The sequence below is a fragment of the Phasianus colchicus genome, chromosome 16, assembly GCF_987193195.1.
Source record: "Phasianus colchicus chromosome 16, bPhaCol1.hap1.1, whole genome shotgun sequence".
Classification (NCBI taxonomy): Eukaryota; Metazoa; Chordata; class Aves; order Galliformes; family Phasianidae; genus Phasianus; species Phasianus colchicus.
The window spans coordinates 4,676,742-4,703,772 of NC_143451.1; the positions used below are offsets into that span (position 1 = coordinate 4,676,742).

A 27,031-nucleotide genomic window follows, 5' to 3' on the forward strand; every position below is an offset into this window, starting at 1 on the left:
TATTTCTGTTTCTGTTCTTATCTTTATTCTTGTTTTTGGGCTGACAGGTGTGTTGAGAACAAACACAGGGGCAGTATGAAGAAAAAAGGAAAGCAAAATAAAGAAGAGGTTTGGTTTCTTTTGTGATTTGTGATAGAGAGCTTTTAAAGCCTTGAGAACTTAAAGTATTCAGCACAAAGTAAAGCATGCTCAAAGTCAGAGCATCTTCTAACGTGATTTTTCTTTTTCCTAACAGAAGTCAGAAGTCAGTTCCTCACTAATTGTTAGACTCCACTGGATGTTAGGATCACCTAAAAAAGGGGAAAACAATCTCTGCTATACTCATGTGGTAAAGCTCAAATGATTCCTCTTTATATAATCTCTGTTTATCAGATCTGGTGTGTATAAAAATGGAAAGGTCATACATATGTTACAGAAAGCAGTTCAGATGCCTGGATTAAATTGTATTTATGTGGTATTATCTTGCATAGTAAAGCAGAAGGGTTTGAATGCTATGGAGAAGTAGTTTTCATATTGTGGCTACAAGAACTTTAAAAATCCTTTTTGCAGCAATAGCTCTTATCTGATGTAAAAAAACTACCTTTGTGAGTTATAGATATCCTCCTATTGCTTTACTATTTCCTACAGAATCAGTGCAAATTGTTCTTGCTTAATATTTTCTTGAGCACGAAAAGAATTTTGCAGAGAATTTAAATTAATTATAGTGTTTTTGAAGGAAATCTTTCAGTGAGGGTATGTTTTTCACTAGTTGAAAGCAAAAGAAACGTTCAATAAAATGAGAGGATTTTTGGGTCCCCTAATGAAGGAGGCGGGCTTGATGTGCTTAGTTTAGTTGTTTATTTGACCAGCAGTGTCAGCTGCATGGGATTATATGCTGCTTTTAAATCAAAAGTTTAAAAAAGCTATAGCTTTTCATCAAATTCTCATTTCTTACAAGTCCGTTTGTCTGAGCTTTCCCATGTGTTTGTAAATGTCTTTTTCAGCAGTCACTGGACTGGGCTTCTCAGTTCCCCTTTCCACCTTGGGATGGACCCCTCCTAGTTGCTGATCTCCTTTCCTCTGGGTCAAATTCTCCTTTTCTTCCTTTAGCATAGATATCAGCATAACTCGTCTTTTTCCTGCTCTTTTAATGTGGCAAAAAGTGTTATCTTAATCTTCAGTTTAACTTTTGACTTCTCACTAAGTGTGAGTCTCTCATGCACTTTGGGGCTCTGAGTCAAGCCCAATAAGGCTGCTCAGGAACTTTATACTGATCTGACCAGGTAAAAATCATTTCTGACAGTATGGCAGCAAAGACCTTCAGTAGTCTCGACAGAAAGGTCTCATAAAAAACCAAACAGCATAATCAACAGGTTTTCTTTTAATTGCTTTCCAACTAGAATTGCCTTGATCCAGTGTCACTGGTTGGTAGACAAGACATACCTAAGTACCAGTTTCAGAGTAGCCAGTTTGGATGTTTTAACCAGTTTTGACTGTAGCTCATCCTTTCTTGGATACAAGGTGCCACTCTGAAACTAGATCTAAAGGCACTCTTTCTCTTGAAAAAACAGAGTCCTCTGTGAGAAGAGGACCATTATCTCCTGGAATGTCTTGGTATCTGGTTTTTCCCAGACATCTCCTTCATGTCAGAGAGTAGATGATACCTTCTATCCTCTTTCATTGGAGGATGATGTGTTTGCATGGTAGCACATCCACTTTGCCATTTCATAATGTGCCTCTGCTTGTGTGTCAGGTTTAGAAGAGGTAGACTATGCACAAAGACATCAGCACACAATGACATAGCAATGCAAATCATGCTGCATTTGGTTGAACAGGACAGGTTTACCAGCATCTGTCCCAAAGCCAGGGCAGCCAGCCACCACGTAGGAGCATGCTGGAAAATAGGAGGGCTGCAGCTTCTGTATTCCCCAGAGCAGGCAGCTTTCACATTACTGAGCAGTTTGGCAGAAAACAGGCTGGGCAGCCTCAGGTTGTGGTTTTGCAGGTGGCACAAGCAGAGCTACAACAGAGCAGTGTCAATGCAGCTGTAGTGATTATCCGTTCCAAGTGCTTTTGTTATGGCATAGAGTAGAGCTGAAAGTTGATGCCAACAGTTGCCTCATAAAAAGGGACTGGACGTGGCTGGGTTTGGGTTGGAGATGTGACCAGGGTTAAATCCTCCAAAACAGTCCAGTGAAAAGATGCACTCCTGCTCTGTATCACACTGAGTAATTTTATATCCCTCCATTTCTTGTGTTGCACTTTTTGTTAAATTACTTTATAGATATTTTGATCTCAGACTTACTGGGTAAAAAGGAAGCCTTTCTTCATTCTCAGAAGAAATATTTCCAACATAAAGCATGCTTGCTTCTCAGCTACATCTTTCTTTAATTTGCTGCAAGAGATTTTGGTATCCATTTCCAACCCTAAATTATAAATTCTTCTGTGTCTGAATTAGAAGTATTGTTTCCTCACAGTCAAGATGCTGGCAGTTAGGTTGGGTAAGATAAACATTTAACTAATTTTGTTAACTTTTCCAATGCTAACTTTGCTTGCTAACTTATTACAAGAAGTTACAGTTCACTTAAGTGGAACTCTTAAAGCAGAATTCATGTTCTTCGCTGCTAAAATTAAAGAAGCATTCTTGCACATCCAGGCCTTATTGGTAAGTTTTAAGCCTTCCAATATTCATAGACTCCTTGGCCTCACAAAACAGTTGCCCCAAAACAAAAGATCCCACAACAAATGTAGCAGTGCTGACAAACGTCAAAGGGCCATTGCACAAATATGCTCTTTCAAAACCTAGACATCTGATTTCCAAATTCATAAAAAGTTGATACGTTCATATCCCCCTGTGTCTTTGGAAGCGTCTAAAACACTAATTACCATAGAATCATAGAATGGCTCAGATTGGGGGGGACCTTAAAAATCATCTGGTTCCAACACCCTGCCATGGGCAGGGTTGCCAGCCACTAGACCAGGCTGCTCCAGATCCCACCCATCCTGGCCTTGAATGCCTCCAGAAATGGGGCATCCATGACCTCTCTGGGTAACCTGCTTCAGCACCTCACTTCTCTCTTGAGAATTTCTTCCTAACAACTCATCTAAATCTCCCCTCTTTTAGTTTAAAGCAATTCCCCCTTGTCCTGTCACCATCAGACCATGTAAAATGTTGGTTCTCTCCTCCTGCTTGTAAGCTCCCTTCAAGTACTGGAAGGCTGCAATGAGGTCTCCCTGGAGCCTTCTCTTCAGGATGAACACCCCCAGCTCCCTCAGCCTGTCTCCATAAACAGTGCAATAGCTCAGTAGTCTTTTGAAATCGAATAGATCTTATAAATGTTGCATGCCAGTCCTTGTAGCTAGACAATCAAATCTGAGTTGGATTTAATGAGAATTTGACTTCTTCCTCAAAATAAGTATTTTGGCTTAAACTCTGAAATAGCATTTTAACTCCTGTCAAGAACCATCTTCCCTTTTCTTGTTTGAGGTACATTTTTTTATTTCATTATCAATATATTTTTATGGACAGAAGCTAGAAAGTTTAAATGATGTAGCTTTCTGATTCCGTCTGGCATGTACATTTGGTAGCATTTGTGGGAAGAACAACAATGTTGTTTAATCATATGTAGTTGTATTTTACTGCAATAACTAGGATTCATCCATATGCCCCAACACCGTGATTGGTAGATGCAGGGGAACTGTTACGTCATGACCTGAACTGATGATTGAGCACCTGGTGAAGAGGGTGGCTGGCCCAGGGAGCACAGATGTAATCAATTCACCAGTGCTTCCCACCTGAGGGGAAGGGTCACCCTTCCCTGGGCTCATTTAAGGGTTAGCCTCCAAAAGGAGAATGTTTTCTGAGTGAAGGCTGTTTGCTGGGAAGGTTTGTTCTACAGCCGGGAAGACTCTCATCACTGGTTGGGTGAGTCAACTTTTCTTATGTATGGTTATTGATATTTCTGATGATGCTTTGCCTGATCTCTTTATCACAAAGAACTTATCAGAAGCAATTTTAGTGCTTCTAAGGACCAATGGTAGGATATGATTTGGCAATGAGATTTTAAAAGGGCAAACTTGTTTGAACAAGATTTGTACCTGAAATATATCAGCAGTACTTAACTGCTGCTTGTCACTGTGCACTGTAAAGAGGGGATTATGCTGTAGCATGTGCATTTTCTTAGCTACTTCATTGATTCTGTTGATGAGGGAAATGGGCTTATGAATGTGCAGCTGTAATGAAGCTGTGGAGGTGTGCAAACCGACTTAGGTCTATGAGCTCTTGAGGGGAAAGAAAATGGATGGCAGGAAGTGTTTGTGACTAAAACCAGGTTCTTGTTTTGACTTTGAGGTGATTTAGGCATATCCTTTATATGATACAACACTAAGTCACTACTAGCTCACAATTCTGATGGAACATGAAGGACTATTCCAAACCAATGGGTTGAGAGCACTGAGGCTGTGGTCACGATCACAAGTAGTCGTGCTGGTTCAGAGACAAATGGGAGCTGGGTAGTTATCCTGAAGCTAAGTGCTAAGCTTGGCAGCCACAGGAAGGCAGGATGGTCAGGTTGGATGTAGAAGCTGAAGCTGATTTTCACAAAATACTGCGTGCAGTTTACATTGAGAGAGGAGCTGTAGGACATAATAAATTTATTGATACGGCAAGCAGATTTTAAATGTTTCAGTGCCAAATCTCAATTTGAGCAGAAGTCCTTCCCTCTGGGAAGATGGAGGAAAGCAAAGAAACAAAAGGAAAAACTAAGAGACTGGTAGTAAATGCAAAACGGAGAGAAAAAGATATTGTGAACTTTGTGGAACAGTTGTATAGTTGCATAACTGTTCCAAGTGGAAGGGAATAGGTCAATGGGAGGATAACAGACTGATGCACAGAAAGCTTGTGCCTGGCAGACGACAATATATCACAGTGCTTTGGAAGGAAAGCAAATGCCTGTGCAGTAGTGGCTATGAAAATGCCAAATTATATGAGTATGGGAAGCTGAGAAGGCTTGGGTAAGACTATTCCAACATAACATACAGTGATGGTGAGAGACATATGCTAAAATGGTTTAGTTTGGTAATATATTGGAAGTAGCATCAAACTCAGTGATATGATGAGAACAACGTGGAAATTAACAATAAAGAAGTACCAGGTGGCAGGAGAGAGAGTCAGGACCAAACTTGGCAAAGAGAGGGAAAAACGTTAGCCATCCACCTGTCTGGACAGCAGCAGGAGGGATGAGATGTATGAGCAACCTGGAGGACAAACAGGATGCTATTTAAAAGAATGAAAGCACAGCAGATAGAGGTTATACATCTAAAAAGCAGGAGGTAGGATTGAAGACCACAACATGAGGAAAAACTATAGAGATTAAGCTGGTTTGTATCAAAGGCCACTTTCACAGGACTGTATGAACACTGACCTCAGCAGGGGTGCAAAATGAAAGAGGAATTGTTCAAAAGAAAAATGTATTAAATCTTCTGGGAACTTGAATACAGCGAAGCTTGCGGGGGGGAAAAAGCTCAGCAGTAGCAGAACTGTCTGTACAGCTTGGGATCCTGGGGTAGAATTTGTGGGCTCACAGCTGATCCCAAACGAGTTCTTGGTAACCTCTTCCTCCATTGAGGTTTTGTATCAGGAAAATTCCTTTCTATTCTGTTTCCTGGAATGCCTGAAGCAGGGTACAGGCTGCCAGTCTGCTTGGCCTCTAAGGCCACGTGCATCTTTGAAGAGATCCCCATTTCTCCTCAGTGTGCTTTACTAGGAGGCTGTGTATTGTTCAGGTTTCGCAGAAGTCTATTATTCTCCATTTGTTAATATAATTCCCATAAAACAGACTGCATAATTTGATATAGACATAAGAGCATTCCATTAAATTAGCTCTGCCAAAAGTGAATTGCAGAATATTTTTAATTGAAATGGATCTCTGGAGGTCATCTAATCCAACCCTAAGCTCCCCGCTAACGTGGAGTTAACTAAATATAGCTATCCTATAGTGAAACTACTGAGCCTTGGGAAGTTCAGTATTATGGCCAAAATAATGGGGAGTTTCTGTCCAGATCTAAGGAGTCACTTTTTTTTCCACTGAGAGGACACGAAGGTGAGCGTGTTGCTGGGAGAGGTTTTGCAGTCTGTATTTCTGGAGATTTCCATGCCCAGAATGAATAAACCTCTGAGCAGCTTGCGCTGACAGCAGTTGGCCCTGCTATGAGCAGGAGGTTGGATTAAAGACCTTCTGAATTCTGTCACAGCCTAAATTCTCCTGGGATCACATGAAGAGCCATGCACCACAGCTAGTACTCAAATCTCCCACCCACATGCTGTAACTCCAGACTCAATACTATCCAGATTGTGTAATTTATTAATTTTCTTCCTAATGAACAAACAATCCAAGCACGCCCACTTGTGAAAGGTAATCCTGTGTTTTCAGGCATACAGATTCAGCATAGAAACCTTAATAAAATCCTTCACAGCAAACAGAGTTGCTAAAGGTTCAGTTTCTTTGTCTGCTATTAAATGTGTTCTCAACAGAAGGAGGACCAGGGAGGATGTTTTCTATTGATCAGAACGGTCACCTTACAAATAGAGGCATAGACAAAGCAGTGATGTTTAATGCCTTTTTTGCTTCTGTCTTCAACACCAGTGATGGGCTCTTGGACCCCACGTGCCCTGATTTAGAGGGTGGTGACTGTGGTAAACTCCCAGCCAGTTTGAACTTGTGTGGGATTTGCTGCTCCACCTGGACATGTATAAGTCCATGAAGCCTGATGGGATTTGTTTCAGGGTACTCAGAATTGGCCGAGGTTGTTGTGAGACCTCTCTCAATTATTATCATAGAAAGGTCCTTCACTGTGAGGGTGGTTGATCTGGGCATGGAATGGTCTCCTTAGAGAGTCATGGCACTGTGTTTGCTAGAATTAAAGAAGTATCTAGACAACACTCTCAGTCATATGATCTGATTTTTTTGAATGGTCCAGGATTTGGACTCTATGATCTTTATGGGTCCCTTCCAACTTGGGATAGTCTACGATTCTATCGTTCTAACTCCTCTGAGAGCTGTGTGGTAACACCACCATCTGTTGGCCCTGTAGACTACTTGGCAAGCATCCCATTTCTAATGTAATTGGAAAAGGATTTATTATTAGTTGAGATGTTTTTAAGAAGTTGTATCTCAAATTCTTTTTGTCTTGATTTACTGTGTGGTTACTTTTAATCAGAATGAAGCTATGATCCCTCTTTTTTTTTCCTCACTTGGACATAACTTCAGGTTTCTGAAGGTTGCCTTGTTGCTTCTGTCATTTTCCCTCACCTTGCTATTTCGCCATACCAGGTTTCCTCTGCTCTTAAGGTTTTCTTTTCTGACAGGTAGAATACATTTTCTTTAAATGAATTCTGTCTGTGTCTTTAAAAAGACCTCAATCTACTTGCTAAGATTTTCCTTTTGTTTTTCCCTTCCCTTTTGTTTTTAGTGAACTGTCTAATTTTCCTGTGATACCATTGCTTGAAGTCAACACAACAAAATCTGATTTTTTTTTTTCGTCTTTATTTCTACTATGGGTGTTGAGACTGTTTTTGTCCAGTTAGAATGCCATGCCATGCAATTAGAGGTGGCTGGTGGTAGCAGTGTCACAGACCTGAGGCTGACCCCTGGTGAATGATGTGAGTTCATCCCAAACTGGTCAATCAGGGCAGTTCTCTTGTTTCCGATTTCTAGTGAATCAAAGGATATTGTAGAGATGTGTGGCTTGGGGGGAAAAAAACAAACAAACAAACACGAAATGCTGCTTGTATCCCAAGGGATACAAATGAAATAAAGACTTCAGCTTGCTTATAAAGGAGGCTAAGAACATGTGAAATTCAGTAGGTCGTGGGCCTGTGACCAAGGCCAGTTCTGATATGATGCACCTGTATTTTCTGTGGTCAGACTGCTGTGTGAGAGCTGTGATGAGGCTTATGACCATTTTCCCTCCTGTAGGGAAATATATTTGAGCTTGTGTCCTAGCCCTCATTCATTGCCATTGATTATTCCATGTATCTGGTCCCAGTCACAGCCTCTGGATCCATTCCTCTCTTCTTGTGCAGAGCTCAGGGAGGTCAGTGCCTTGCTGGGGGATGTCCCTGCTGCTCACAGCCACCTCACAGAGCTGAGAGCTGTCAATCTCCTCCTGGCTCCACACTAAGGAAGCACCAACCAGTTGGGTGTACAGCAGGGGGAGGCACAGCAGGCTCTAGCCTGAGCCCAGCACCTCTCTAGTTGGCACATAGTTGGCTTTTACTACTGTGAAGTGCAGGTGCACCAGGAAAGCTCAGGCCAGCAGGTTCTTAATTCTTCTACTTTATTCCAGCTCCCTGTCAGACCTCGCTCTGGGGCCAACATCTGTGGGGATGAGCAGGATGCCTACCTGCTGGTCTGTGCTGTGGGAGCATGTCCTCAGCTGTACGTGTAGGTCAGTGAATCAGGTGCATGCACTCTCAGAAACAGCCACTTCTAAGCCACGAGCTGACTTATAGCCCATATAATGAAAGAAACCAAATTAGAGCTCCGTGTGCAGTACTTATTTGGACAATTTCACTTAACCTTGCCATCGTTTAAGTCCACTTATACTTTGATTTAGAGATTTCTGAATACTTTTATAGTTCTGTTTATTGAGAAGCCCACAAGTCTGAACTGAGCTCTTTCCTGTTTCTGCAGTTGTGTTCTGATAGCGATAGGTTTTTCTACGTAGGTCTTTAAATAACAAACATCTTTATGTGCAACCTTTTAAATATTTTTGATCTTTGTAGCACTTCATTTGCAGTATATCACCTTCACAAGAAACTGAAATCAATTTATAGTCCTGAAAAAGCAGTGATCTTGGGTTCTTTTTGATTTTTTTTTTTAATAGAAAATGACAGTCTATCAAATTAAAGATCTCAAGGGGAGAGTGAAATGCTGGGTTGTTTATTAATGTCAGCAGCCCTTAAAAATTGCCAGCAGTAATGTACTTCTAAGGAAATATACTTAGAGGAAAAATTAAACCATATTCTAGCCAGTTAGTCTTATGGAACAGGTAATTGAATTTCTCGCCTTCTTGTCAATTGAGTAATATTGTGTAACCCTTTTAAAAGTTCATGTAATCAACACTTGATGCTGATCTGTGTTCCACGGACTGGATGGTTTTTCTTTGAGGAAAAAGGTCTTACTGACATTTCTTCTGTTTTGCTCTTGGGAAGTCTGCAGGAAAAGGTTGTACTGAAGAATTGCATCCCACAGGTTATATGCAGCTTAAGAATCAAATGCAGTGACAAGGTGATGCAAGTTTGTACTTTATTTCCATGTGACGCTTTATGAGGAAAGTAACAAAGCAATTTGTATTTAGAAAGAAATGGAGTCACTTACCACCACCCTAATGGAAATGAACAAAGTTCATCATGGCTTTTTGCTGCGATTACTTGTCTGATCCTGTCTTTGAAATGTGGCATTATGGTCGTGGGAGCAAAATCAGTTATCAAAGGCAGCCGTTGCCATGACTGCTAAGGCACTGTTAACTCTTTCAGTGCATGGAAATGAACGGAAGGAGTGACTGACGGCAGCTCCCTAACGTGGTGCCACTGTTTCTACATGCAGGGATGGCAAAACAATTGCTATTGTTCTATCCCCTAATTTTCAGGCGCAGCAAAATGCAGTGTGTACTTCGAAGCTGGAAACTTTCCAGGCTCTTTCGGTCAGCATCTCAGATTTGGTTTCACGTCTCCACAGACACAAACAGGAATATCCTGATGTAAATGGAGCACAGTCTTGCTAAGATGGCAGCAACACGTAAACAATTCCCTCCTGTCTCTCTGCTGTCAGATTTTTTTTTTCTTCCCAGATGTGTCTTTTAAAATTGCTTGGGCATTATTGTGCAATTGTTAAGCCACTTTATTGGCAGTGAGGAAGGTCATAAAATCTGTTTTTGCAGTAAGAAAGAAACATATTCACTATGCTTAATACACTGCTGGAAAATATGCATTTAAATAATTTTCCGAAGCCATTCCTGTTCAAATTAACAAAGCCTTCTCCTGCTTTTTTCTGTTTCCCTAAACACTGGCTGATAGTGCTGTAATGCAACAGTGTTGGAAGGAGAAGAGAGAGAGGATGTTAGGCTTTTCAGATAATAGCCATGGGCTGGACAAGCAACAGGACAATTTCCTTTATGGGAACACCCTTGTAGGGCGCACTAGAAACTAAAACACAGAACTCATCCAAACCCATGGAAATAAAATCAGGACAGATGTGAAGCATGGGAGCTCACTAAACCAGCTTCACCACCAAGGTCACTGACTGTAAGACAGATCTGGGCAATGCTATTCAAGGAGGCATTTGACAAAGAGCCCACACCATCTATGCGCTGACTTCCCTCCTTGCCCATAGCTCCCCACATCACCCAGCTGCTGCTTGTCCCCTGCTGCAGCCCCCAGCTCAGCTCGAGCAGCAGGGACTTGCTGCAACAGTTGTCTGGAGCTGCTATTATATGTATGCTTGTAACTCACCATTTTCCAATTCATTGGTGATAACCCGAGCATCCATGCTGTGCCAGTGCTCAGGCTCGCACAGGTTTTCTTACCCTATATTCTGTTACAAACCCATCAGAGCCATCCTAATGGTTACTTAATTCCTAGTGACTAGATTCTTGCGTTGTCCAGACAGAAGCAGGTAAGATAGGAACAAAGCGAGCGCCTGTGCTGCTCGGAGCGAGATGCCAGCCGGGCTGCGGGGGGTTCGGAAGGGGCTGCCTCGGCAGAAGAGCGCAGAGCTCCGCTCCGTCAGTTCTGCTACCCTCGCGGTGCTTTGCTGCCACCTGGTGGCTTCGGCTGACTTTGCAAGAATGGAAGTCTAGGCACAGCTCTGCTGTGTTTCATTAGTTCCGCTGGTAGTTTTAAAAGCAGCTCCTCAGATCAAAGCCTTCCCGTGCCCTCCCAGCATAAGTCTCCGCTGAGCAGGTGTTAAATGACTTATCCTTGCAGCAACCGCCATCACTGCAGTATATGCAAAAGAACTCTATCTTATTTCTGTTTAGCAGGACTTTCTCTTTTTAGATTTCCTTCCTGAAGGCAGAAATGATAATAAGCTATCTGGAACAAAATAGTGCCATCAGGTCTGAAACAGGCTGTGATGTGGTCGTGCTGGGGTGCTTGATGCATTCTTCCTGATATTTCCCCTCTATATAAACATTCCTGTTCATTTCTTCCAGCCGTCCTGTCCACAGAATCAGGTTTGCTGTGCATGATGCAGTCAGCAGCCTGCTTCAGCTGTGATGCTGAACCATGGAGCTGCCCAGCATGCACCCCAGATGGCCCTGGGGTGCATGACTGCATGATCTGCATATCTTTCTATTCTTCAGTTTCTTTCCCCCCTTTCTTGAGTCTACTTTTCTCTTGCTTTTTCAGCTCCAGTCACCTCCCACTTAAACAACTCATCCTTAACAATCTTTCTCCTCTATGATATCATTTGTTGGTATCTGTCACATGGAACGCATTCTTATTTCATATCTGGGGCCTGCCCTGACAGCATTTTATCTCTGTTCATTTCAGCTGTTTTAGCCATGCAAGGAACTCTTACTGGCAGGTTCATTTCTTTAAAAAAAAAAAAAAAAAAAAAAGCAAAAAACACCTGAGGCAAAATTACTGACAGTGAAGTGGGTTGGGGCTCGGGGTTTGAGCTTTACATACATTGTTCTGGTGAAATGCTGGTGGCTCAAGTGTAGGCTTTGCTTTGGGACTATCAATCTGATCATGAAGGAAATCAAGTTAACCCATGTCTGCTCATAGGTATGGATATGAAGAAGTATAGAAACTGGCAGTTGTCACCTGTGGTCCTTTCCAGCTTTTCTGTGAATGGATGAAGTTAAGAAGAGGATGAGAGCTGGCCATGTATTCATACAGAACACTTCCTTGCAGCAGATTTGGCACAAAGAACAGAGTTCTTGTTGGCACTCTGAAGACACTGAAGCACATTCTGTCTGGTCTGTAGAAGTTTTGTTTTCTTAATAGGATGCTCTAAAGTGTTTCTTGAATCCACAGGCAGAGAACCTCTTCTGAGGGGATCACGCGCACCATCAGATCACATTGCTCAGCTTCTTCCTTCTCGCACCATATCAGCTGGGTGGGGGACTCTGGTACTTTCTGTAAAGCAAATACATTCATTCAAACCTTCTCAGAATGATGAGCCTGGCCTCTTACTTCTGCCTTTCCCCACAGGCCTCCTCTCATCCTGCCTGCTGCAACCAGCCAGAGACCTGGGGCTCAGACCATGACCACAAAATGTGCTGCCTTACATTCTCACTTAAGACAGACAACACATTAAAGTTACTGACTTAAATATACTCCTCCTGCATGAGGAAGAGAAGAGGGTGTTTTAATTACTGGTTGCTCCTCACCAAGGAATTCAGAGCTCATTGCTGGTGCCAGAGGACACGGAGCTGTGTTGCCAGTGACACAGCTGTTTTGTTTGAGGAGCAGCTGGTCAGCTCATGCTTCCCAAGCTGCTTTCCCACAAGCAGCAGGAGCACTGTCCCTGTTCAGTGCTCTAGGCAGAAGGCAATGGCAGCCATGCAGCTACCCCATGTGGGCTGCCTGATCCTCCAGTTCAGCTGTCTGCTCACATGAACTCTTTGCTGCCGGTTTATGGAGCTGTGTTGAAAGATTTGCTTGCTCTTTTCCCTAAATACTAGCTCTTCCATTACAGTGCAATAAGCAAGTCTTCCTATGTATTTGTCTGCTTTTTCTGCTTGTGCCATGATTCAGTGAATATCCAGCACCCTAAAAACAAAGTGAAAATGTTACCAGTGTGTCTGGCAGGACAGCAGTGGGGCAGCAGAAATCCTGGAAGGTTTTTCTTGTTTTCCAGACAAGGAAAGGCAGAGTCAAGGTAGCAACAGCAAAGCCAGCAAAGGACATAAGGACATTGATTGGCCACATGGATCTGCTGCCTAAAAACAAGTGAAGCAACAAATTTCTTAGCTCGTGAGAACATGAGTTACTCAGTGTAATCAGACTCAGCCCTCTGTGGCTGCCCTTCCAATCTGCTCTGGTGAGATTTTTTTGTCACCACACTCCAGAAAGGGACACCTATGCCACTGCAGGGGGCTGCACTCTAGATTTTCCTTGGAGAACACATGGGTGGCACATTTACAAACAAGACAGGAAATCTTAGATCACAGAATTGTGCAATTGTTTGAGTTGGAAGCTTAAATGTCATCTAGTCCAACTCCTCTGCAATGAATAGGGACATCTGCAGCTTGTCAGGTTGTTCAGAGCCTAGTCCAGCTTGACCTTGAAATGCTGGCTGCAAACCAAAGAAGTGCTGCTGGGGTATCCTATGGGGCTTGACTACAGGACTGGAAGATGCAGAAAGGCTGGCTGTTACCTTGTGCCCTCACACACTGTGGTTGGCTGAAGCTACTGCTTCTGTTGATTGTCTCAACATATGTCTGGGCTTTTACGCAGTATTCAGCTGCTGCCTCCATGGTAGCCAGATGAACTGTGGAGCTGATCTCCTTCACCATCTTCTGTTGCATCTGCCATAGGCCCGGGAAAGAGAACACCAGAATGTTGGACAAGGACCTAAATGAGAGCAGGAGTTCTAATGTGATGCTAGCCCAGACTTTGCTGGGGGAGAAGAGAGGAGAATAACAGGAGCAGGTGGTGTCAGAGAGGACTGTGTGAATAGGAAGAGACAATAAAAAGGAGCACAGTGGAGTGCAGATCATACATGCCAGGAAAAATAGGAGGGGATGCAAAGAAAGAGCCATGAGCTTATTGATGGCGTTCAGCTACAATACTAGCCCATGACCTAATCTCTCCGTTTGATGTGGGGTCTGAGTTATTCTGGGGATGCCAATATCCTGCTCGTTCTAGTATGTGATAGGGGTGCAAGAGCTGTGCTGTGCTCTGAAGTACAGAGAGAGACTGGGCTAGTAAGGAGCAAATGAACTTGGAGTGTGCAACTGTCACAATTCTGCACGTTTCAAATAGCAGATGAACCAATCTCTCTTTTTTTTTTTTATTTATTTTAATAAATAGGACTCTGTTCGCTGGTAGCAAGATGAAGTTGCTATTCCCAATCTGCCAAGACATGAGAGGAGAGAGAACAATTAGTTGTTCATAAATCTTGCTGTATTGCAGAGGCAAAGCCTTAGCTCACAGTAGGCCTGATGAGCCTCCACCATCACACACATATGGATATCTCCAAAAAGCCAGCAGGGCTTTTCTGGCAGGGCCAGTCCTCTCTATCAATGTACTTCATGAATATGTGACCTTGAGAGCTGATGGTTTGAAAAGATTTCAGGGAAACAAATCAGGTCAATGACTGCCTGCGGTTTGTGATATCTTGTGAAATAAGATGTCCAATGTGACAACTAGTAAAAAGTGAACAGAATCCTGCTGGAGATCTGGATGTGTACTGACGAGTAAACCTGGTGTTTGTGACAGTTCAGAAACTATTATGAAGTTTGGAATTAATGTTTAGGTCATTAAGATCTTTTATATCAAAGAGTTAGCATTTCATTTGTGAAAGGAAATCAGACACAAGCTTATAGGATTCTTTCTAACCTATGGACTAGGTTCATCTCATTTACTTGGATTTCCAAAAAGGAAGGAAATCAATTTCAGAAGCCCATTAAGCTAATGGCTGTGGAGTAGTAAAGCACCAGCCTGCAGTGCAGAGGAGCGTGGCACACGCTGACACCAGACAGGTGCTCCAGCCTTGCAGCGGCAGTTTGAACTTGAAAAACAGTGCCTGGGAAGTGTTTCTATGCTTTTGCTCTAAGACACATGGGTTCCCTTTCCGTGCCAAAATCCAAGGGTAAACTCACCTTGCTCTCCTGGCCCTTCTCCCAGTAGAGAACAAAGAACTGAAAGGCAGGTCCCATGTCTTCTAGCTCCACTAGTAAATGATACCCATCTGCTATGGCCTTCATCAGAGGTGGGGTCAGAAAAGCTGCCAAAGGAGAGAGAGCACTGTTATCACATCAGAAGCAAATCTTCAAAAAAGTCTGTCTGGGCCCAGCTAGGAAAACGAGAGGCTCCTGCTATGGCTGTCCTCCAGCTGCCATGATGAGCACACTAACAATTATCTGGAATAATAGCTGGTTTCTTCGATGGAGGAGAAACCTCTCTGCCCTGCTTCCCAGCTTGTCTGGATTTTGCAGCAGATTTTGAGCAGGAGGAGGTCTGTGACTGGCATTCTGAATGGGAATTTGGCAATAGCTGACTAGCACGGACTTGAAAGGTTTTGAATTTTCTCCAGTGGATGAAGCATCTGGCCTGAGGGTCCCATGTGATCAGCAGCAGAACCAGCTGGGCAACCAGAAGTTTTGACACCACACCAGGCCAGTTCTGCTTTTGGGCATTAGCTTAGTGCTAGCACACAGAACAGGAGCTGTGAAACCACTGCTCTTCATGTGAATTTTGGCAGTTATTCAAAGGTGGAAGAGAAAGCAAATAAAGCCCTAGGATAATTCAGTCTCTTCACATGAATCTTCATTATGTTTCAGTATCTGTATGCTTTTAGAATGACTTGGGTGTGCTGATGACCTGCTGCCTGCTGTGACATGTTTTTGTAGCTAGTATGCAAGTAAATCTGTTGGTGATATGCTTAATGCTTACTTTCATATTCAAAGCTTGGTTTGGTCTGGGACTCTGCTGTGAGGAACAATCAGAATCAATCAAGCATGGATGAAACTATGCACTGTACATTCATGAATTTGGAATCAAGGGAATACAAAGATCATATTTGCACTACTTACCAATGCCATTCCTTACCACTCTCTTGTAGCTGAAATTGGTTTCAGCCCTCTTGCTTTCAAGAAAGGAAGCAGAGCATACAGAACATACAGAAGAGATGTTCTTAATAGAATTTGCTCTTGCACAAAGTGAATTGCTATTGATACTGAACAATATGAAAATATGAAATCAAAGTATGTTTATGATGAATATGCCACAAAAGTGAGGCTTAGAAAACTACTTCGTACTTTTAAATTGAAAGCTGATAGTATGCTTAACATGATGATGTAACGAGAAAAAAAAAAAAACAAAACTAACACCATTCAGAGGTTAAAAATAATACTGGGGATTAACAGATGAATATTGTAAGACACAAATACTAACCAGACATGAGTGTTTAACATTTATCTCTTGTGCTGGGGAACTGGATACCAACTAACTATCGGAACTATGACAGATGAAGAACTGAAATCAACTACATTGTTAGTTCCACAGCTTAGTGAGAGGGTTGCCCAGAGGTCTCTAAGACACAAGACCAAGCTGTCAAATACTTTACAGTACTGTGAAGCCTCTGCGATGCCTTATCACTTAGAAAAGGTGTGAATGGGATTCCAGGAGGTCACTCTAGAGGTCTTGCAAATAGATCTTGATGCAGGCTATCTTTATTCTTTACCGTGAATGTGAAAGGGCAGGTGAGTTCCCTCAATGGACTCATTTAAATGTAAAGGCAAAGTGTACTTGCTCTGTGAGGTGACTTCTGGGTACTGAGAAGAGCTACCACCAACTGAACATGGTCAGATTGGTCACAGCAGTGCGTGGGATCTTTCCTTCCTGAGTTCAGAGATAGCTCTGACCACATAGATGGGCTCTGGCTGAAAATGAGTCCTAACATGGCCTACAGACTGTACCTGCCTGAGATCCCACCTGGCAACTAGGTGCCAAGGTTGCCTAAGCCTAAAGCCAAGTAGACTCTGGGTAGCCTGTTCTCAAAGAAAGAGGAATCATAGGCAGAATCGTAGGCAAGAGAATCATAGGCAGGAAAGGAAGTACCTCGTTGTGCCATGTCTTCCTCAGTGCTGTTCTAAACTTGATACCAGACTACAGAAGAGGTAATGAAGAGCTGAAAGAAACAGGTTATGAAACAAAGCTGGTGAGGAGCTGGAGGGAGGAGGGAGCTTGGATGCTGATAAACAGATGTGCAGCATACCAACTGCCTTTTGGTGACCAGAAAGGGAACTGCCCAAAGCCACAGTTAAAATCTTAGGAGATGCTGATGGCTCCAGCAGTTTGGGGAATGAAAAATTCTGGACTTTACAAGGTCCTCCATAGTCTGCCATGAGTCTTTCAGTAATACTGTAGCTGGCAGGAGCTGCTTACAGAAAGGCAAGATGCTCCAGTCAGGAGCAGACCGATGGGGCTAATCTAAAATCCTGAATTGTTTGAAACAACTTCTGTCTGATAATCTGCTGTGGACCTGATAATTTGCCGTGGAAGACTGTAAGGTCCTTGAATGATTGGGGGTCTGTTGCATTATGATCAAAGCTGTAGAAAGCCTCAGAAGCCTGATTATCATCTTTCCTGAACACTTGTGAGATAATCCACTCTCTCAGTCAGGGCATGACAAAAGAACAGATTTTCCAATTATATTAGCTAGCTTTTAAATACGTTCGATGGGGAGTTTTGATTGAACTGAAGAAGGAAGCTGTATAACTACCAGTGCATGAACAGTTCGAATCTCAGGATAAATACAATCTCTGGCACATTAGTATCCTATTTCATGATAACTAGAAAAGATCTGATGCCAATTGTAGCTGCCGTGTCAAAATCATAATTTATCCCCTGATAAAAAGACTGCTCCGTTCTGAGATCTGCTTGGGAAAAGGGATAACAAGGAAAGTGAGAAAGTTGCTGTTCTTGTCCATTATGAGAGTTAAGCTAAGGAATATCCTTCCTCTGTCTCTGCTTGAAAGCATGGTCTGCACTCGATTCTGTGCTAACAGCTCCTGGAAAAGGGAAAAATTTGTCATCCAAAGCACCACCTAGAAATCACTGCTGCACCAGCAGACACGCTCGGTGTTTCATGTGGTATTTCTGAGGGGGCTGCTTTGACTAAATGCTCTCTGTGGGTGAGGGCTGCTCACTCATGAGTCAGTAACTTCCAGTGATCCATGAACGTTTAAGGTCACCTCCAGCTTCAGACAGGCAGCTTCATCTGACACATGGTTGGAAATAATTGAAGGGAAACAATTGAAGGGAACTGGATTTCCAGAGCAGTGCAAAGCAGACAGAGGATGACATGGGTGTTTTCTAGAGTATCTGCTTCTCTAGGATCAGGTTCTGGACCCTAGAAATGAGTAGGTTAAATGGATTAGATAGAGCATTGACAACAACCCCACTTGATCAGTACTCCTTGAAATCAGTGGCAGGACTGGTCAGCCTGCTAAGAGGAATGCTTGGAGTCTTCTTAGCTTTCTTTCAAGCCCTTGAAATTCAAGCCCTGGTAAGTATTGCCATGCTTATGGAGGGACTGATATCCAAGACTACAACGTGGCTAAGAATGAAGCGTCCCAACTCAGCATGAGAAGAGTTGAGAAACAGGATGTGCTCTGTGCATTTATGGGCTTCAAGTCAAATGCACAATACACAGACGTGCACGAGAGCTAACCCTTATTATCAGACATCAAGAAATGAATGTAACTGATGCAGCTTAACACAAATGTCAGGACTTACTTGTATTTCGAATGAAGAAACCTTTCAAGGTGCCCCACTCTGATCTTCGAGCACCACTGTCTGCCCTTACGCGCAGGTTATAGGCCACGGTGGCTGAGATATCCTCTGTGATATTACATACAGTGACTGTGATGAGGGAACACTCACAGATGGGGATCCAGCTCTCGTTAGCGTACTCTCGTTCATACTCCCTGGGGAAAAGAAAGTAAACAGGCAGCATTCTGATAGGAGGTACCCTTGTCACATCTCCTATGGGCTAAGGCTGCTTGCTAGTTCCTTCCAAGTAAGACCAGTAGTAGAATACAGTGGGTTGGATTATTGGGAGTTTATGAAATCAGCACGAATGTATTTTAGATTTTATCTAGAGAAATTCTCCTAGAGTTAGCTTGCTCATCAGCCAAAAGCATTATGGGGAATAGCAACCCAGAGCTGATGCCACAGAAGCTGCCCAGTTGCTTGATTATCCCTGGTGAATCACATTTCAGGCCAAACTATGACACAAGTCACAGCTTGAGATCAATCAGAAATAAATGTATATAATGTGTTTAAAGGAATAACACTGAAAAGAATTCAAGCCTTTTCTCTTTCCTTTTCTAAATAAACTTTTGCTAATCTTCCTAAGTCTTTAGACAGAGGCAGTTTGCATACATGGGTTAGTGCATGCCTTAGATTATGCAGCTATCTCTTAACAACCAGCAGTTGATAAGGCCTGGTCTGTAAACAATCTCAGAATTAGACCAAATGTGAGTATTCTTCCTACTCACTATTAACAGTGCTGGAGCATCAAACTTCTCCTACACTTGTGAGCTGAATAGTATTCAAGAAATCTAAGCAGTATGGGATTGTAATTGGTGTTCAGAAAGCAAAGAAGGAAAAAACCATAACTAAAACAAAACAGAAACCAGAAGTTACCCCTGAAACTCAACGGAGTATCTCACAGTTTCTCCCTGGACAGTCACAGGACTCCACATTAAGAAATGTTTCATGTTGGTAGAAAGAATAGAGATATTCTGAGGTGCTGGCAGTGGAGCATCTTCACCTAGAAGTCCTACCAAAAAATGAAACAAAGAAAAGAAACGTATATGAACGTACTAGAAAAAAAAAAAGTAAAAGAACTGTGCAAAACTGTGCTTTGCATCAGAAAAACTCTGCATTTTGACACTGTCATTTAAGTGTTTGTAGGTATTTTACAAAGAAGAATGACAACCAAAGAGCAAATGACAGAACACTTAGCTGCCTCTGCTCACAGAAAGGCAAAGCATGTCTTTTTGTTATTTCAGAGGTTTTAAATATATGCAGTAGTGAGAAAAGGCAAAGCTTTTAGAAAGCTATCCAATTTATTTTAATGAAGCCAAATAACAGATACTCTGTTATGCTCCACAGTCTGTTCCAATGAACAATTCCCATCATGGTTAGAAATGTACAATTTATTTCCAGACTTGGCTGGACTGGTCATTTGACGATTCTGGCTTTAGTACAGATTTTTTCATGTTTCAGGATTCTAACAATATAAGTGCTTGTAGGCTGTAATCAAATTACCTCATTAATTTCTTGGATAAACTTATTTAAAGGACTAATGAAGTTAAAATGTTTCTCCTGAAGATCAGCAAAGCCTAAGTTTGGGATGATGCCTACGGCACGGTTTATAGATTTTATCCTTTCACTTATCCTTTTTATCTTAATGTAAAATCCTTAGCAGAGTTTGACAAGAGCACAAGAGGAAGGCTGCCCCATGAGTACGCCCTTCACAACATGATAATTACGGTCATATCTCTGTTCTGCTGTTTACCAGTCCCAAGAAAATTGTTTCCCTTATAAGTCTCTCTCTTTTCCCTTATAAGTCTCTCTCTTTTTATTTTTTCTTTTAATTTTTAAAGTTACTTTTAAAATGTAATATAACTTGCAAAAAAGGGTGCTTTTTTAAAGCTGTGATTATAAAGCTAACCAGTTAATGTCAGTTGTTCTACCCAAGATCAAAACCGAGTTGACAAGTCCATCAGCAATGTTGTTGTGGTGATTATTCTTTTAAAGCACTGCAAAAACATATTTTTCCCCTTATAATATTGCCCATATTCGTAGCTTATGATGTGATACTTTGCAAGATGTTATTTGAATCTGTTGACATAATGCTTGGCCTTTCTTTAAACTGAATGACAGAGATCTCTGGGATGAGATGATTTCTTCCTTGGCATTCAGATAGTGAAAGACTTGCTGTCTGCTATATCAGCAGTTCTGTCACTTCTGTCTGGTTGGGGCTCTGTACTATTGTCAAGACACTTTTCATCTACAACAACAACAACAAAACCCAGATTTTTTTGTTTCTTTTTTATGTCTTTATTGCCTTTCACTTTGCAGCTCAGAGACTCATTTGGTCTCTTGTTCAATTCTCTGTGCTTCTTGACGCTTAGACTGTTTGCTACTACTATTCCTTGTACTCTTGGTTCCCACGTGAATTTCTGTACTTGGAATATCTAGGTGTGCGAATTACATAACAGACTTTAATTACATGACCAAGCACCAGTTTTTCCATATGACTCACACACACAATATGATGTTCCAGGTCTGAACAGAGGTGGTTTGCACTGGAGATATATAATCTGCTGTGTTCAGAGATATGGAACTTGTTCTTACTATGTTGTATAGAAAATAATTTTGAAAGGAGAGAATAGTTCTGAATTGGGATATTTACCTTTTGATGGCCCTTAAACTATTTTTTGTCTAATTGAGACCAGTCTTCATTTCCTGACTGCACTTAGCTTACTACACTGTGTTACTACTTTGTTGACAATATCTGTGATTGTTCTTCCATTGGCACAGTGAAACCTGTAAACAAATACGTTTAAAAGTGGGAGGAAAGATGATTGTAGGCTGTACAAACAGGGAAGGCACGAAGTATGAACAGGGAAGTATGTTGTGTCAGTACTAACATGCTCCATTATCTTTAGTTATTTTAAGGGAAAAGAAACAACAGCCACACAATGCACAGGAGACAACTGGCAAAGAAAGCCAGCAGGACCCAGAGAGCTGTTAGCTTACTGCTTCCATTTGATTTTGTATTCACAAGCAATACCAATAGCAAGTAGCTGCGAATAGCAATAACAAACACAAAAGCTTTATAGGAAAAGGCAGGTTACAGTCTTTCAAGCCAGGGTACTTTTGGACAGACATCTCCAGTCATGCCATGGAAAAGACATTTCCATATTACCCTGTAAATACCATTTTTGCCTACTACCCTATCAGTAGTATATTCTGTTTGTTGTATGATTTCCATTTACAATAGCGATGATTTCCTTAAACTTCATTTGTAACATTTTTCTCCTTTTATGCTCAACTTAGGGAATCTGTGGTTAAAAGAAAGCAGTTTCACTCTGGAATCCAGTACATTTATCTTTCTTGATTTTCATTTTAAAATGCCTTAAATAATGCTGACAAATTTCCTTTGCTCTGCTGTAGATTTTGATACTCTTCTCTGTTTGTTTGCTTGTTTGTTTGTTTGTTTGTTTTTAAAGGAAAGAGTGTTCTTTGCTCAAAAAATACATTAGGAGATTTAAGTTTTCATGTTTTACTCTGAGGCCAATGGAACAGGAGACATAGTGTGAAATTATTCCACCTTTCCCCCTCTCTGCCTCTCACAGTATGCACATGGGTACCAGCCTGGGCATGGCTGGCTGACACTACAGATGCAAAAAAGCAGTAAAAATTAAAATGGATTACTTGAAGAATAGTTGCCCAGCTTTGTCATCTTTTAAAAATATGTTTGTCACAATCCTCCTTATTCCACAGAATAAAACTGCAGAGAACACACCACGTGGAGCTGAGGTAGTGTTTTTCCATATTAAGAAACCAAGAATTATAAATAATGATTCAAAGTGTTCTGCTGGCCAAGCAAGCTGTAAGATTACTTTTTCTGGCAGAGAACTTGAATTCGGGAGCAAAGAAGGAAGTTTTCAAAGACATCACTGAGCAAAATCTGAGCACACCTGCAAGCTGTGCTTCCTTTCTGGAGGACTGACCATTGCAAGAGCACTGAAGTGTAATTAGGAGACCAAGCATATCCAAGCTTGGAGACAAGCATCTACTTGGAGAAGCAAATTGAAAAATGCACAACCATCTTCCAGGGCAAAGGAGATTCTCAGTGACCATAATTGAGCCAGTAATTAAAACTTTCTAACTCCCTGACCCTGCATCCACAGTACAGGCAGTGTGTTCCCCTGTGCTCAGAGATAACAGCAGCTAAAGAGGACTTGTAAGTACAGCTTCTCACAGAACAGCAAAAAGCAGAGGCAGGTACAGTATTAATATGTCAATTTCCTTTAGACTGAAACTTCCCCTTAAATTACAGAATCACCTTGTAGAATGTAAAATATATGGATTGTCTTCTACTTTTACTTCTTCTAGTAATTAAAATTCAGGGTCACCTGACTGCGTGCTGCGTTGCTTTGCAAAGACAGGTTTAACAGAAGGACAAAAGACTTCTAGTTCCTCACAACCCCTTGGTCATTTGGCTTCTGTTAACTGAAGCTTTTTCAGAGGTTTACCTGTGAGATCAGGTGCAATCAGAGTGCAGAGGACGAAGCAGATGAGTTTTAGTGGCATTTTGCTCATGCCTGTTGCCTTTTCCCATATTCACACCCAGCTGTGCAGCTCAGAACTTTCCGAATGGAGAGCCGTGCCAGCCCCAGACATGGTGAACTGCGGAGTATTGCAGACACTGCTTCTCTGCCTGCCTGAGCCCATGCTGAAGACACACGTGCATGGTTTGTGAGGGTGTAGTCAAGGGAGGGGCAGGTAATTGGGTGCCAGCATTTCTTTACAGGTCCCTGCAACCACTCACCTAGACAGCACAGCACTGTTTCACCTTATGATTATATGCGTTAAATCTCACTGTGAGGAGGAGGAGATGGGATTAATTGGATATTTCTCTATAGTTTATACAGCTGTACATGCTCAGCCTCCAAGCTGGGTAAATCCAGATGCTTTCAAGCACCTGGAAAGTTTCCCAGTGCTTCCCACAGTGAGGCACGGCTGTAGGCTTTGCACAACCTGTGGGCTGGCAGGAAGGAGGTTTTTTCTCTGCTTTATCTTCCAATGCTGTTTTGAAGGCAGCTGCCTTGGGCTGTGCTGAGGAGGGTGTTATTTGGTGCAGGAATCCCAAGGTTTTCCCATCTTCCAGTGCCCACCGTGTTCCATTTCAGCTTGAGCAAAGCAAGCCTCTCAGCCAGAGCACACTGAAGTCTTATGTCCTCAGGCTGACATGATGTAAAAATAAGGGGAATGCTACTCACCTCTCGCTTATATCATAATCTGATGAGAAAATATTTCACAAATGGTGTCATCAGAAAAGTAAGCTATTTCTGTGATTTGTCATTTAGATGACAAAAGACTGTTCAGGAGAAGATTCAAAATAAATCCTGTGTCGTGCTCATCTTTTCACAAAATGACCAAATGGAGAAATTAGAAACTGAATCAAGGTAGTGGTTACCCATGTACCAATCTTACCAAGAGAAATTAAAACTTTCATCACTTCACAGGCAGCTCCACTGCTGTGTTGATCTACACAGACTGATGAGGTCTGGGCTTTTATCTGTGTGCTATGCAGATGAGTTAACTCATTTACAGAGCAGAGAGGTAGCTGTGAATGAATTTTTGGGCCCTAACTGAGAGAGAGATGCTATCTACAAAAAGAGCTCGTTAGGTCCTTCAGTGACTGTTAGCTGAAGTACCCCTGCTTTTTCCAGCTCAGCTTGTCACTGGGCTGAAGGTTTATCTTGTTCTTCTCACTGCTGTACCTGCCCTTGGTGCAGATTGGCGATGGCTTCTGTAGATGGCAGCAGAAGCTAAATAAAATGCAGAGATTTTGAAAATTAATTCAACCCCTCTCTGCTGCTATCCCAGATATGTTTTTTTCTCTCAGTGTCAGCCAGCTGTTGTTGAGGATTGAACAAATTCTAGGCAACAGGAGCCAAATTTCATACATTATACACCGAATTAATGCTTTACTTATAAAAAGTATGTTACTTGTTGTAGTCTGTGTCTACAGCAAATGATAAAAGCAAGTTTGGAAGCTCTCCTGATAACCTCTGATTTCCCCCTACTTGCTTCTGTATAAGAAAAGACCAATAGTAATTCTGACATGATTTCTAATACTGATTTTTCTTTCAGGAGTATCTATTTCCTCCCATTATAAATGCTGCTGCTTTCTTTCATGGCAGCTAATCTGTAATGCAAAACACAATTCTAAACAGTTGTCTTATTCATTCCCCTTTGTTTTATTTTCTAAATAAGTAGTAAGACTGGCATGTGTAGTACGTGCTATTGCATGTGTTACAGCCTTGAACTTTAAAGCTGTTCACTCACTTCTGTAAAAACAAGAACTTGCTTGCTTTTCATACATCTGTTTCTGAATGCATGCTAATTGCTGCTAAGTTACCCTGTGCATTTTGTTAAACCTTTGTATCAATGGGTTTTGCTTTTGCACTCAGGAAGTTTGGTTGGTTGGTTTGGCCTTTTGTTTATGACCATGTTTATCTGCACTGCAGGATGACTGCATCATCTCTCTGCACTGCCACATCTGATCTGCAAAGAGAGGAAGACCTGGATCCAGTTCTCCAGATTTTGCCTATGGTGATATGCTTTAACGTTAAGACTGTTGAGTGATCTACTCCAAAATAGCAAAATCCCACCAGAGACCTAAGTGATTCTAAACCACTTTGTCCAGCACGTGAAAAAAAAAGTCCTTTTGTGTTGTTCTACCCTGTTGATAATGATATTTAATTCACATATACACAAGAGCAGGCAATTCCCTGCCTGTGATGACGTAACGTGAAAAAGCCTTCAGGTTCAATCAGTGTTCCCACTGTGAAGTACCTAAATATTGCATATATTGGGAGTCCATGTCAGAGATGAAGCTTGCATTTAGTTCTTCTGCAATATTAGCTCTTGAATTGATTTTCTAGTGGAAGCAGGCTCCTTATTCCCCTTTCTATCTTACTCTTCTGTCTTCATCTCTTTTCTTTCAACAAGCTTCAGTAAATTAATTTCCTTTTCCTTTTTTTTAAAGTCTCCTTCCTTAATTATGTGCCATCATGCTAATTAGCTTCTTGATAAGACATCTTATTTCCTCTTCCAATACCTTAGCATGAACAAGAAGCGTAGGGGATTCTTCTAACAAGTACCTGCCTCTTAGAAGTATTTAGAGCATTTGCAATAGTGGGATGATCTTTAATTGAAAATGTCTCCCATCATTAAGATGACTTTTAAATAATGAAAAAGCATAAAAACAAATAATTATTTGTTAACGTGAAAGCAGGCTTTGGAGGAAAGCAGTAAATAACAAACACGTTAGAAGTTCCATGTATGGTTAGAAAAATAGTTTGAAAAGAATGAACTGTGAGAGCAAGGGAGTCTGCGTTCTTTGTTTTTGTGTTTAAAACCATAATGCTCAATTTTCAACATGACAGACATTTAAAATTAGGGAAAATATGGGTATCAAAATGACTGTGCTTTTGAAATATTTCTGAAATCTCCTTATTATTAAAAAGATCTACAGAAAAGTATGGAACTGCTCCTTAACAATTGTGTTCAATATATAGTGAAGATGGCACAAAGCTGAAGGTGTTAAAGTTTATGAATCTATTAATGCACTGCTTTGGGGGAATTAAAGTTTAATAGTGATGATAAACCTTCCATAATAAAATATGGGGAGAGCAAGAGTAAGTATCTTCTGTGATGCAAGAACTGTAAGCTGCAGGATCTCCTGTGGTACAAATGAACTTCTATATAATCATATGTATCTAAATGGATGTTGTGCATAATTTTTTTTTATTTTTTTTTATTTTTAGAAGTGTTGTGTCCTGCTCCAAGAGTACCTTGTGCTTCTGATTTTGCTATCCATCATAGAGAAGAAATTTTGAAAGTCAATATAGGTAAGAGCAGCAAGCACCTACAGAACGAAAAAACAGGAAGAAGTTGTTCTGCTTTTTGTTTGTTTGTTTGTTTGTTTAGTTTTTTTTGTTAACTACTCTGACAAGTTGCAACAGAGGATGAATTCTGTTTCTTCAGTCATACAGGTTTGAAATGGGAAACAACCATGATCACTCATGTAAGAGGGATCTTATCACTCTGGCCTTTAACTGGAACCTAAGGCAATATTAGTACTGAAGTTGTTCTCTGTATGCACTGGTCTTCATATCTGATTTTAGAGAGAAGCAGTGGAAGTTATTAGGAGGATTCTTGGAGACAAGGAAAAAGAAATTGTGTTCTCATTTCTTCCATGCTTAACCAAACAGGTTCTTAATTATCAGCATTAAAAAGTTCGATTTTGCAAGCTGTTTTGTATCTCTTTGCACTGCTTTCACAAAGACTGTATTACATTTTTCCAGGGATTTTTAAAGGCCAGAATGAAACAAATGCAGCCATGAAGCCTAAGTGAAAGAATTAGTATCTGTACTATTTTAAATAGACATTTCCTTTAAGAGTTGGATTCTGCTCATGGGTCATCTGGCTTTAGTGAGAAATATATGATTATGGCTAAAAGTTCTGATTAAATATTGAAAAATAATTATAAGAAATCAAAAA

The 27,031-nt window shown here is 41.3% G+C and overlaps 1 protein-coding gene across 2 annotated transcripts in view; it reads right to left on the reverse strand.

Moving 5' to 3' along the window:
- The window catches only part of GSG1L (GSG1 like), an 84,300-nt gene extending 60,551 nt beyond the window's left edge, over window positions 1-23,749 (reverse strand). The window contains exons 1-7 of one of the 2 annotated variants that reach the window (XM_090151860.1): window positions 22,993-23,074; window positions 19,367-19,493; window positions 18,455-18,645; window positions 14,815-14,939; window positions 13,368-13,518; window positions 12,785-12,930; window positions 11,975-12,124 (exon numbers count right to left, since the gene is read on the reverse strand). In XM_090151860.1, the coding sequence (XP_090007986.1) occupies window positions 11,999-12,124; window positions 12,785-12,930; window positions 13,368-13,518; window positions 14,815-14,939; window positions 18,455-18,645; window positions 19,367-19,493; window positions 22,993-23,059 (933 nt within the window). In that variant the 5' untranslated portion in view covers window positions 23,060-23,074 and the 3' untranslated portion in view covers window positions 11,975-11,998. Of the gene's footprint in view, window positions 1-11,974; window positions 12,125-12,784; window positions 12,931-13,367; window positions 13,519-14,814; window positions 14,940-18,454; window positions 18,646-19,366; window positions 19,494-22,992 lie in introns of those variants that run through there. The other variant, XM_090151858.1, reaches the window with a different exon arrangement.
- Window positions 23,750-27,031: the final 3,282 nt, after the last annotated feature.